The 13,806-nt window shown below is 42.9% G+C and overlaps 1 protein-coding gene across 1 annotated transcript; it reads right to left on the minus strand.

Annotated features, from left to right (window-relative positions):
- Positions 1-4,232: 4,232 nt before the first annotated feature.
- On the minus strand, positions 4,233-13,535 carry LOC119461900 (mitochondrial import inner membrane translocase subunit Tim17-A). Its single transcript, XM_037723265.2, has 7 exons — positions 13,426-13,535; positions 11,965-12,064; positions 10,558-10,621; positions 10,226-10,354; positions 9,497-9,532; positions 9,117-9,191; positions 4,233-4,566 (listed from the first exon to the last, which is right to left on the minus strand). Exons 1-7 carry the CDS (start codon positions 13,449-13,451, stop codon positions 4,496-4,498), a joined length of 501 nt encoding a protein of 166 aa, XP_037579193.1. The 5' UTR covers positions 13,452-13,535; the 3' UTR covers positions 4,233-4,495.
- Positions 13,536-13,806: the final 271 nt, after the last annotated feature.

The raw sequence follows: 13,806 nt of genomic DNA on the forward strand, positions 1-13,806 counted from the left end.
GCGTTGCGGCGGCTTCGTGGCCACGGCGTCCTTCTGCTCCGAAAACGAAGACCGGAAGTCGTGGACTCGATTCCCGGCCACATTTCGATGGGACCGTAATGAAAAAAAGGCCCTCGCGCAATCAGATTTATACGCGATTTGGTTCTGCCAGTTCAGTCCAGTAGTGGAGAGCGAGAAAGCAAGCACGTTGAGCTGCGGGTCAGTCGAACTTTCTGCTTACCCAATATAGTACTCCGGTTCACTCCACAATGCTGAGTATCGCTACACGCGACCACTTTACTGAAGACACTGCTGTGTTTGACGGGATGTTCGACTTGCCACGATTCGCAAGCAATTATGAAGGAAAAATTGTTCCTTCGCTCGTGATGTCTTCAGCTAATAATTAACTTGCGCATGCTGTTTGAGCAGCTGATTCAGATCTTTTTATTTGGAAAAGCGTGAGCTGACTGACTGACTGTGTTTGGAATTTAATGACTGTGTAATTGCGAGAACTCGCTAGTAAATTCACAAAGCAGTATCTTACTACCTTGATTTTATTTCACTGTAGTTTCAATGGAACAAAATTTTGTAACCTTGACATCAAAATCCTTGACTGATAATGTTATTCTCAAAGTGTAGCTCTGGGACGTTAAGTCCCGTTGATTATTCAAAGGCAGTAACTGTGGCTCGTATTCTGTTTTAGGGTTAGGACCCCTCAACGTAATTTTACTGCGTCGAGGCTTATATAAGAAATACTGGTAAAATATGTAGGTGCAGAGGCGGTCAGTTATGTAACAGCTGTTCAGGCGCGAAGTTGTAGAACATCCTGAGCCGCATCGATAGAAAAATAAAGAAAAAGGGAGTGCCGGTTCTGTTTGTAAGAAGAGTTGCCAACCTATCGTGATGTTATCATCATAATGTTTTATTTTCCCTTAAAGGTAAGTAGTAGGGCATTACTTAGAGAGAGAGAGAGAGAGGGGGGGGGGGTTATCAGTAATAGCAGAGTCCTTCATAACAGACAGTGGTCATTTATGCAATCAAAAAACATTTTCGTCTGGACCAAAACTAATAACTCATATTTAAGAACAAAAAAGGAAAAGCCTTAATACAAACTGAAATAGGGCAATAATGCAAAAGTTCTACGCAACAATAAATACAGTTAGTACGAGGAACAGAAATTGAAATTGAATTTGGGGTTTTACGAGCCAAAACCACGATATGATTATGAGGCACGCCGTAGTTGGGGACTCCGGACATTTGTACCACCTGGGGTTCTTTAACGTGCACCTAAATCTAAGTACACGGGTGTTTTCGCATTTCGCCCCCATCGGAACGCGGCCGCCGGGGCCGGGATTCGATCCCGCGACCTCGTGTTCAGCAGCCCAACACCATAGCCACTGAGCAACCATGGCGGGTACAGGAACATCAATTATGTGGTTGACAACACTTCTCGCCACCTTGAAGGGTTATGCTCATTCACTTTTGAATTAAGTAATTTATTCGTCTAATTAATGACGACTGGAAGAAATGATTGGTTAGAAGCGTTAGTCTAATCATGCAATCGTTGCACTTAAAGTTCGACATGTTATTAGCGAAGGTAACCGGTTAATGGAAAGCAACTGTTAACGAACGAAAAGCTTCGTGAATTTGTGTTTTTCGTGCATACAGCTAAGTGAGAGCCCTTCCTTGTTGCTCCACGATGATGTGGCCTGAAGAAGTCAGAAAACCGAATCAATGTTTCGGTAAAGTTTCGCTGACGGAAGCTTGGTTGGTCCACGTGCGCAGACGAGCTCTACGCCTATTTCCCGCGCCTGTTTTCAGGAAAGAGGGAGAGAAAGAAAGGATCGTTGGCATGAGCAGGCGCAGCCGCGGGTGTCTGACGGAGGAACGAGAGGGCCTGTCTGGTTTCCGAAACAGTTGGGAGGGGGAGAGATACGACCACCTCAAGTGCGTCTCGAAGCGGTTCGCCTCTTTTGTACTCTCGTGTACGCGGTGTCGGTTTTCGTCGGCACGTGCTCCAGACGAGGCGGGCGGCACTCGCTTCAGCGCGGAGTATTTCCGTGCATCACTGCCCCACATATACCCCTTCACGCGATATGCGCCTAACTTAATTGCGTGCAGCGAGGTGACGCCTTTCACGCATTAACGAACATAATGAGGATTACGTTCTAGTCGCATGCATCTTAAGTCATTAGACCTGTGCTACAAAATTGACATCGTGCGCACAGGTATTCATGCGTACGTATTTGAGCCGGCACAATGTAGAGCACCAAACGCCAAAAAAAGAGCACTCCGCCGACGGCGCGACGGAATCAGGAACTCGTATTAATCATCATCAGCCTTCATTGTTGGACTCTCCTAGCGATTTTCAATTTCACTAGCTGTATTGCGTCAGCCGACTCCATGTTATGCCTTCAAATTTCCTAATCTTATCGCGCCACCTTATCACCCATTGCCATCCTGGACTGCTTTTCCCTTACCTCGGCACCCATTCTGCAACTCTGCACCGGTTATATCTGCTCTATGCATTACATGTGACCTGCGCACTAAATCAATTTCTTCCTCTTAATCACAGCCAGACTATCAGCCAGCCGCGTTTTCTCGATCTCCAATCCACACTGGCACACGTCTTCCCGTCTCGCCTATCAGCGTATCTGCGTCCGTTGGGTGGTCCGAAGTATGTATTCTTCTCAACCTCAATTGTTACGGCGATGTTGAGTTCTGGCGATGTGGTACTCCCTTGGAACGTTTAAAACTGCTTTAGGTTTCAGCCACAGGGCCGTTGTGCTGCACGCAATTACACCGAGACAAACTAGAGGCAAGATTCGCAGAGGGGAATACGTCAACCGCGCCGTGGCGCATGGCTGGCACTTGAATTCAAACAGTTCTTGCGCTGAACAGTGCAAGCCTCGTCCCAACGGCACTGTGCCGACGGGGCCAGATCCATATCGAATGAGCTAATCACGAACTAATCATCCATGTGCAGTTTTGCCCTATGTCATTGCCAAAAACGATTGATACAGCCACAATTAACGCGGTGCTTTGAAGTAAAACTCGAGTTGCTGATTTTGTGATGTCGTGTACTGTGTACGTGATGTAGAGTCAATAATGTACTGCAGGTATACGCGAATTATGATTTTATTCCCCTATTGTAACAGCCCCGATTAGACTTACCGCCGAAGCGTCCGGTGCTGAATGCGTACGGGGGCAAGCGCGAATAAGCGTGGAGGTTAGTTCTGGCGCTGCATGCACAATTGTACAAGCAAATGCTTCTAAATACAAATTTCTAGTTAAAATGATAAAATTTAGAACGCATTTTATAGACACTGACACTTCTGATTAGACCTATGCTGCGAAAATGTGGACAAACCATGCTAGGGAAGAGTTAGAACATTGACTGCTGGGCATTAGTTCGCAGCACCAGTATGCCTAGTCATGTAGTGGGTTTTCTTGTTTAATTCTTTTTGACAGTGATGGTTTACATCGAGGTTAAGTGGTTGAGCGTCTTTCAAGTACACACCACATAACATAGTCAAATGTGTTTCAGTACCCCAATAGCCGAGGCATGGGGTCACTTGGGGAAGTACCAAACCCCATAGAAAAATTTTGAATTATGTGGTTTGCTGCTGTAAATCTAATAAATGTAAAGAATAATTTTCTTTTCAGCAGACAGAATTATAAGTGTCTGAAGGTGGTTAAGAAAAGTGATAATTCTGCATGTGGAGTACACACGGATAACACGAAGATGACAACTTTCATATTAACCAAACTTCTTGCACATGCCAAAGAAGGTGGCACCAGTGAATAGGACTTCAAGATGGAGCTATTGGAACCATCCAGTCATGGCTGGCATTGGAAAAAGGCATGCCACCACTCCAGTCCCACACCTACCCGTCAGATGTTGTAGACAATGTCTCCGCTTTGACTTTCATGTGGTGGCACTGCCTAGTTGTGCCGCCTAAGAATATCTGCCCAGTAGCCATTGCACTTACTCCTCAATAAGTGCTGGGGTTTTTGAAATTTGAAAGAAAGCAACCATTTGAGCAAAATCTTGGGGTCCCAGCAGCAGTTATAGTAACAATACTTTAATCAGATGCTGCTGATAGTATTATCTAGTGCAAGTTTATTTGTCATGCTCAAAAAGTGTTGCAAGGTCCCTTCAAGGCAAAATTAAGGTGCCATAGTCTGCTGTCACATTTGTGTAGAAAGAGCTACTATTCAAGGAAGTGTTTTGAGGCACAAAACCACAAGGCTGCAGCGTCTACTCCTTTTCTTTTATTAGAGGTGCCACTCCTCCACACTGCAATGTGGAACTGGCACTCTTTGGAAGAAGTGGATATTTTTCTCAATGGATTTGAATATGCACATGACACCATGCTCATGGCTGGCTAACTAACAATCTTCTGTGTAAACAGTGGGGCGAGCGGCTCTCCATCACAGGTGCTTGGGATGTGCTGCTTGTTGCACTGCTAGTCCTCCACACACACACTCCTGCTCGTGCACAGGATGTTCAGTTTCACTGGTACTGTGAACTGGCGCCAAATGGTGTTGCTCCTAGTTGTGATGGGTCCTCCATTTGTGGATTCACTGCAACAAGGTATGCGACCACAGAAAATGAGACATTTGGGCCGCACATATTGCTTTAACTGCGGTGAGGTCATTCCGTGATGTGTAAAATGCTGTACTGGCACGAATGAACACAATTAGGAATACAACGAAAGGTCAACTCTCAATAACTCAGAAAATGAACAAAATCTTTTTTTTTTTTCCCCCCCCCCCATTCCAACTTGGAACTGTTGATCCACAATGCAGGCATATCTGTGCTAAAGAAAGCTTCTATTATATCGGGTTTTTCATTTTAACTTGACTCAAAAAGTGTTGCAAGGCACGTTCAAGGCAAAATTAAGGTGTCATAATCTGCTGTCACATTTGTGTAGAAAGAGCTACTATTCAAAGAAGAGCGACTGGAGCTTTTACGGGAGCAAGAAGTGGCACATGTTGAAAGATTGAGACCAACAGCATATTGTTCGTCATCGTTCTCAGTTAAAGTATTTTTGAAGAGCGATAGTTAATTACCTAAGTTTAATAATGCATGTTATTAAATATTAGTTTCAGGGCATAAGTGTGACAGCAGAAGTGGTAAAGTGCACTCGCTAACACCCAATAAGGGTTGTTTTCCTGACATCATCTTTTACGTTGTTCTTTTTTAGAGATTCTGTAGAAAGAAAAAAGAAAATCAACAAAATATGCAAAAAAAAAAGATTGATATATCACAGTTGTGCTTGCAACTCTGGCTTGCGATTCTCTCAATCATGTTTACAAAAAACAAAGACTGCATGTTCTTTTGTAAAAGTAAGAGATAGGCGCGAGTATCAAGGCAGCCTCGTTGGCACTATCTAAAGTGATAAGCAATAGGCCGGTGCTTAAAGCAAATCGAAACACACTGTGGGCTGCTTTTCGGGTATTGGGGCTTTGTTCTTTGGAAACCTGGTTGAGAATGCTGCATACCATACGCACAATCGTGCAGTGACATATTTTCACGGACTTTCTTCAAAGCCTGGAACAAAAATTCCGCCCTCCCAATCTCCCATCTTTCTCATGCCTTAGCTTGTGCTCCAGAAGTTTGTGCTCCATATTAGTCATGCTTCCACACCAACAGTAGAACTCCTTGCCTGCTTAGTGGCATGCTATGTCCAATTGATGCCTACTTATTAGGACACATTAAGTCTGCGCAACACAACTTGATATTTACACAGGCTTTAACAAATCTATAAACAATCCACAAATTCGTAAACAAATAGGCATCGTACAGGCCGAAAAGCAGTTGACTGCCGTATTTACTCGCATAATGCTCACATTGTTTTCCGTGAAGAATTGATCTGAAGTTGGGCGGTACGATAATTATGTGGCAAAATTTTCTGAAGGAATGCAGTAGCTGATAAAGAAAAAAATGAAACAGCTGTAAATTGTGATTCTCAAACGAGCCACTGTAAGCTCAAACAAAATATTACTTCCAAACAGCACTTATCTGTGTAATGAGAGCAAGGTCCTACACACGCAGGAGCTGCAAAGCCCCATTTCAGTAGAACTTCATTCATACATTCTAGAAATAAATGTGAGGTAAACATACTAACCGAAAAAAAAGAAACTTACAACCCGAAGTGACAAAAAATGTGGCAGACTTAACTGTAGTTGATATCTACTTAATGCAAATCATTGCGGCACGAGACGCTGACACGCGCCGAGCTGGTGGAGCCAGAGCGAACACAGATACACGTTCTCGTTTTTATGGCTTCAGCAAGCTTATGTTTGTGCTCTTTGAATTAAGCTTGAGTTAGCATCTTCTTCGGGCAGTAAGTTTTGGAGGCAAGATTTAACGTGCTCACTCGGCGTGCGGCACAAGATGCCGAAGCGCGTTAAGCTGGCGAGGCCCGAGTGGCCCGATAGGTGCGTTGTCGTTCTTTTATTGCGTATTATTTAAGAAATGAAATCGAGCTGGTGGCCTTTGCTAGAATACAATGCCACACCATAGTGAAACATGATCCTCACTTTGTGCCGCCTGCAGCAGGGAATAGCAGTGCGTCTGGGTTATCGTCTTTTAACAGTACACTTTCAATGGCACTACACCACGCGCACTGTGACACAGATAGGTGAAGATGCTTATTGCAATAGGGTTGGCGATGATAGCTGTGAATGTGGCGGGCGCGCAACGACCAGTGCTGGAACTGGAATAAGAAACTGAGTGCATGCCGTCATTTTCACGTGACACGGGCAGGCGAGTACTGCAGGGAAGACGCTGTGGCGGACGGTTACTGTTCTCGGTCGCGTGGGCCTCATGCCTTTTTCTTCTTTACGTGGAATCTAGTGGCCGGAGAACGCTTCATATGATTGCAGTTTGCCGATGTACTGAATGTTAGTGCCAAAAGATAATGTTTTCCGAGAATGTATCAACTGGCAAAATAGAAGCGTAACTGTATTGGCTCATTTTTGTTCTTGATTGCGAACGTTGGTGCCAGGAAATCGTACGAAACAGGATCATATCAACAAGGTTCTACTGTACTTGCAAACGCTAGCTGAACCAGTGCTTAAAAGCAAGGAGGCCCCGGCCCCCTCCTCAATTCCTTACGGAATGGCTCTGCCCCCTCTTCGGGAGGTCAACTGTAGCCTTGCAGGCACCCATTCGACAAGCGCTGGAGGTGATTTTATTACCAGTAGTGCCTTGTGAGGGACAATTTTAGCTCTCCAATTTTTCTATTGATGACTTAATTACAATCAATTGGTTAATGTGACATGAGCAAAAACAGGAAAGCAGGTATTGTACTGCTGCATTAATTTCCCCGAGACACTGCGCATGACAGTCACCACCCTTGTTCGACTAAGATTCTTGGCACAGCATACTGTTTCATGAGCGACCCGAGCATGAAGCTACTGCTCATGAATTAGCCAAGGTTCACCTTGGTTTGTTTAGGCTACCAGTTAAGTTTCATTCGTTCAGTTGTGCATTATGAATGCTGTGTTATGCCAAAGATGCATGCATTTTGTCCACTTTTGTAGGTAAGTAGGTGTGAAACCGTAAGCTATGTTGTTGTAGCACCTGAAGTTGTCAATGAAGCAAGGCAACTAATGTTCTGTGTTGCAGCTAGACTTATTTGCTTTGAGTTCACATATGTTTAACCCTTTACTTCTAGAGTGACCTTTGGAAAGACATTTCCAGAATGCCAAATTTTTTCTAAGTGCTTCATTGAATTGGCACATTAAATGAATGACCGAAATACACTGAGAATAATATATTTATTTGCAGAACACCCATGAAAATTTGTTTAATTCTAGAGAAAGCAGGCATCACTACACTGCTTGAAGTTAGCTTTTTCAGCGCCAATAAAGTAAATAAGAATTGAACGTCCCAAACACAACTTCTGTGGCCTGCGAGAGTTGTGAGGAAACCAACTGTCATGTAGAATTGCATTTAGTCATGTCTGAAGTCTCTAGTATGACACACATCAAACCCTATATCACAAAGAGTGCCATTCTACAGTCTTCAGAGTGCATAAGCGTTTCCTTCTTTTTATTTGTCCACACACACACAAAGGCAAACATACAAACAATGAATTTACTAACGTTTCGGCACGTGGTTCTGCCCTTATCAGAGTAATCATTCTGAAGAACGCAGGACCATCATCTATATATATAGGTAAAAGAATAGAAGCACATAGGAAAAATGCCAGTATGTTGCTGACGTTTTGGCCAGGTACCAGCCTCTCTCGGAGTGAAGGCCGGTTCCCGGCCGAAATGTCCGTAAAATTCTGGTATTTTTCCTATGTGGTTCTAGCTTTTCAACTGTTTCACTGCCGGATCCTGTGATTCAATATATATATATATATATATGTGTGTGAGTGTGCGTCTGCTACACTGGTCACTGGCCACTTTAAACAATCTTTGCACAGTAAACTGTCAGAATTTGATTACAGGAGCCATACTGGACACGGTCAAATTCCAACATTTTTGCGTTTGAGCCCTGTAAGCCAATAAGAGCTAACAAGATGGCAAATTTGAGAATATGGCAGAGTTTCAGTATCCAGAATAGTGCCGAACATCTATTAACCTTGCGTTCTAACAAAATATACAAGTAGAGCAAATTTAAAAAAATTATGGGGTGTTACGTGCCAAAACTACGATATGATTATGAGGCACGCCGTAGTAGGGGACTCCGGAAATTTCAACTACCTGGGGTTCTTTAACGTGCACCTAAATCTAAGTACACGCGTGTTTTCGCATTTCGATGGGGGCGAAATGCGAAAACACCCGTGTACTTAGATTTAGGTGCACGTTAGTGCAATAAAATCACTTCTTTTGCCTAACCAAATGTGATGGCAGCACTGCTGCATCATTGTGACTTCATGCTCTGCAGCTTGTTTATAATTTGCCAAGTCTACGAGAGCTCAGCCTTTCGGTCAATACAGAACTGCAAAAATGTACCTCCAGAAACAAGCTTTCACTGTTATATTGAAGTTATTTCTTTACTTTTATTTTTAATCTTTCATTTTTCTGCCAAATGAAGCTTACCTGGTTTGAACTGCTCTATAGAGTACCTTTTTTTTTACTTTTAATCTTTCATTTTTCTGCCAAATGAAGCTTACCTGGTTTGAACTGCTCTGCTGAGTACCGTGTAAACAATATTCCTACGCCTTCAATCAGGGCCAGTAGAACACCCCCTGCAAACAACGCACAAAGACATCCAATTAAAGACTGAATACAGTGCAAATATCTCAAACATCTGCATTAAGAAATGGGAAAATTGATAAGTAACATCTCTTAACAGATAAACATGTTGACTTGGAGTCTTTATAAGCACCTATAATTTTTGAAGGAAATGCAAATAATGCATCAAGTACTGATAATATCAATGAGTGAGAATGCCTGCATTTCCACCACCTTTTCTGGCAGTATTGACAAATTTATGCCAGCTTAATAAAGCACCAGCAGATATGGCATCATTTACCAGTGAACAGAAACTTACCTATAACTGCTGATCCTACCATTGCTCCAGCACCATCTGTGGTAAACATGTATGAAAAACCTGTTAGCGTATAACAAAGAAAAACCTGGTGGGAATTAAATTGAAAGTGCAGAAGATGTGCTCTTAAGGCTGACCCCAATTTTTCATGTGAATGACCTGTGGTGGCAGGTGTGATTGTTGTTTCACTGCAGGCCTGCATGAACTGTATTCCAGGCAATTTCTAGCAGGAGTTTAGAGAGGCCGGGGGAAAGCCTCGTACTGCGATGCTGTGCCTTCTTTTGCGTTGCTATCACGAGACAACACAGAGCGACACCCCGTAACAGGCCACTTACAAATAAAAATAACTCCCCAATTGAATGCAAACAACCACGCAGCCTAATTAGCAAGTAGTCCATTACACAGATTGACATTTTATAGATAAGATACGAAATATTTAGGAGCAAGATTTTATGTTGCAACTACTTGCAAGTTTAGTTTAATCTATGCTGTTTTGGAATTTTAAGAGCATACTTTGAGTGCAGAGATAATTTTCTGTGCTGTAGTATTTCTGCTGACTGGCAACCTGGCAAGTGCGGCATGAACAACATTGTACGGGTGCAGTGGGTTCAATGGCAGTGTTTGTAGCAGGGTGCGCTTTAAAAAAATTTTTTTTTTTTCCCATCGTGTTCTTGTCTACGAGAAATGAGCCACGAGGATCAGCTTTTATGTGTTTACACACTTGATCCTTACTTCTGACAGCCAAGATGGCTCCCGTGAGAGCCCCGCTTGTGATGGAGTTCCACGGGTCTTCTTTCTTGCGAATCTTTACCATGGTGCAGTCTATTGTTGAGAACAAGCCACCCCACACTGCAAAGTTTCCTGCGTATACAGCACACAATTTATTGCCAATGATTAGCAACACATCTACTAATACGAGCAACAACAAGTACTGACTAGTCAGATTCTCTAATATTCATAATTAATTTTTAATGAAGTGCAGTGAGGCAAATATGGGTAAACTGCACAAAAACTTCATTTGAGGTAAAGATTGAAGCAATGATAGAAAAATTGCTCCTTCTCACCTCCAATGATGGGAGCTCTCTCTTTAATTGCGCCCAAGCTGCCGAGAAGTCTGCGATTCACGCCCTGAAAGGTAGGCACTACTGTGTCAGCATGCTAATCAGGGCATACATGAGAGAAACGGGCACACATGCAATTTAACTGGTTTGTGGGTTATACTTTCAAGGTCACTCATAATGGGACAAAGAATGAACTCATGCTTAAAGGGACACTAATGATTGCACCTGCATTTGTAAATTACCCTCTTGCAATACCAAAACATCACTCTTACTGTTCTTCTTCTGGGGTTCCATGTGCCAAAACCACTTCTGATTATGAGGCATGCCGTAGTAGAGGGCTCCGGATTAATTTTTGACCATCTCGGGTTCTTTAACGTGCACTACAGCGTAAGCACATGGGCGTTTTTACATTTTGCCTCTATCGAAATGCGGCCGCCGCGGCCAGCACTCTTACTGTGGGAATAGGCTTGGTAAACCAGCAAGCGTGCAACAACTAGAGACAGGTGGCAACGCCGCCTTAGAGTTCCCGCACTAGCCTGCCATGACGTCGGAAATTTCGACGGCATTTGCTGGGTCCAAGTTAAATCTTTATGGGTAAAAATGGACTACATTGTGTTCTAAAGGTGTTGTGTTCTAATGACTGAACATGGCAAGTTTCGGGGACTTTACCTGAGCCCAATGTGGTCCAAATACAAAATTTACCTTGAAATCCATGGCGTCACACTGACGTAACGGCTTTATGGTTTCGGCAAAAACTTAAACTTTGACCTTCATTTTCTTTTCTGAAAATCACCCTATTATCGAAAAATGAACGACAATAGAGCTCTCAAACAATGATTTATTAATCTAAACTGATTTATTGCTTTGCTTTAGTGTCCCTTTAAAACTGTGATGGAAGGTCAGTGTGCCCCAATAGGAGTACTTTGCACCATAACGTATAAGTTTATAAATTTTCTTTAGGAACATGATCAAGGTAAACAGCTTATTGCAGGTTAAAGGCTAGTAGCAATACCTTCCCTGCAGGAGATGGCAAGAGTAATCTGTGAAACAGTAAGAACTAATCAGGCCAAGTTCGTGTTTATGGAAAATGGCACCAACTCTAACTGCAGGGCAACATTCAAGTAAAAATGCCACGCCTTGACAATGTTAGTCATAAAAAGCTTTTTTTTTTACTCCTCTCCTGTGATACTCACGATTTAACAAGTAACGTGGTTTTGAAATCTGGGGAGAATAGAACAGCAGCTTTGATTGAGAAACCACTGTCACAATGTCAATAAATAATAAAAAATGCATGCATTTTTGTTGTCACGTAAATAAATACACCTCACAGACCTGACAGACAGACATCACTACCACACGAGTCCGACATATAAGGGCTAGCCCAGACAACCTACTGGCCTCCTGACTCACCGAGGGTGCATTTCTGAAGCCCTTTATACTCTGAAACACAGCACCACCAATGGCACCCATGGTGAAGGCACCACCACAGTCATCTACAATGCGCCATGGGCTGCAGGAGGGAAAAAAAACAACATTTAAATAGCTTTATTATGAGCCATGGGTATTAGTTAAGTGTTTCTGTGACATACGCTCGTTACCATATCTTACAGACACTTCCAGATGCAGATAGTACTCTTAAGAAAACAGATTAAGTTTTCACTGGCATCCAGTGCACTTTCAGTGTTTTCAAGTACAGTGAGCAAGAGTTGGACCTCAGTACCTGCTACCTATCATGTATGTGCACTAACAAGACGAAAGGGTGCCACTGAAAGTAGTGACCATTCTGGCATGCCCATATGCAAAGTAAACTGGTCTACTGCTACTTGAGAGCAAAAGCAAGCAGGCTCCAGAATTAATTTCGACATTTTTTTTTTTTTTTTTGCGTGCCCTCTAATTACATTATACGAGCGCCTTTGCATTCCGCCCCAATCCAAATACAGGTCACTACGGCCGGGTATCGAACCTGCGACCTCGTGCTCAACAGCAGAACGCCAGAGCCAATAAGCCACCTCGGCGGGTCCACATAGGTTCAATAACTTGGCCAGCACTTTCGTAGTGAGTTAGACAGCATGACGCTGGTGTGCTATTGGTAATCATAATTTGTTATGACAGCGGATACCTCAATTGAATTTCACGATTCAATTTCACGAAAGCAACAAATAAACGATAAGCTGAACAACCACGATAAAAACGGTGTATTGTACACTATTATACCTTTTTTTTTTAATAACTACACAACTACACCAACAGCATAACTTTACTGAAAAGTACGCCTCTTTTTTATTTTCTGTCCAAGAAATCAAACGCGGTGACCACAGGATGTCAGCTGATGCTCTTCGGATGAAGATTTCGACCTTGGAAAGCTCTATCATTGCTTTCGAAGGCAAATGTGAACTGTCTGCAAAAGCTTGCGTGATCCGTAGCAACACCTGCCTGGTGTATTCACGGCGTAAGTGTCGGCTTGCTACCAGTACATAGGCGCATGCGACGCGCTAGCTATGCACTTGGTGAATATCATGAGAGTGTAGTTTCACTGTTAACGAAAGTTGTCACAATGCGCACCCAAAACCACGCCTGATTTTAATGTAATCGCAAGACAGCCTTCCGTTGAAAGGCTAACGATATTTTTTTTCGAACAAGCACACCCACCGAACAACTTTTGATCAGTTGTGAATTACTTCATTTCGACTTGACCATAGTGCCTCAACATCTCACAGCTATGATGCAATAGCGGCTTCTCGCTTAAGCTGAAAGAGACCCAACAGAGATTCGACTGCGGTGTGTCTGAGCCATGCTCTAAAACCTCCTGCGTCTTTGTGAATGATTTTCGGCGCTCTTGAGAGGTTAAATAACGAAAAAATAGGAAATTACCATGGTTCACGTGCGTATTCTTCCATGTTGTTTTCGGAGAAGGAGAGCAGAGAAGGAGGAGGAGGAGGCCGCGATTATGTAGCCAGACATTACTCCGCAAACCCGTCAACGGCACTCTTAAAAATAATAATAATAACTTTTACAATTTTTACATCAAAAACTTTTGTAATTTTATAGTTTTTTAGATAAGCAGTTGTATGTATGCGGCAATATTAGTATCATTATGCACCATTACGTTTTGTTTTTGTGGTTATACTGATTAGCATGCTGGTACCTATTCTAGCCGCTGTAATGCTGGTTAGTAAGTAAGTAAATAAGGAACAATAAGGATTTCCTAAGGTTCCTAGTTCAGTTTAAGGCAGGACAGGTTATTATGGGTGT

The sequence above is a fragment of the Dermacentor silvarum genome, chromosome 8 (assembly GCF_013339745.2).
Source record: "Dermacentor silvarum isolate Dsil-2018 chromosome 8, BIME_Dsil_1.4, whole genome shotgun sequence".
NCBI classification, from domain to species: domain Eukaryota; kingdom Metazoa; phylum Arthropoda; class Arachnida; order Ixodida; family Ixodidae; genus Dermacentor; species Dermacentor silvarum.

Excerpts from the sequence above, each read along its gene's own strand:
- LOC119461900 (XM_037723265.2), bottom strand. The coding sequence starts at position 13,451 with ATGGAAGAATACGCACGTGAACCATG. Across the intron at positions 10,622-11,964 it reads GCTTCAGAAATGCACCCTCG|GGCGTGAATCGCAGACTTCT; the intron begins GTGAGTCAGGAG and ends CCTACCTTTCAG. Across the intron at positions 9,533-10,225 it reads AGCCATCTTGGCTGTCAGAA|ATGGTGCTGGAGCAATGGTA; the intron begins GTAAGGATCAAG and ends TGTTTACCACAG.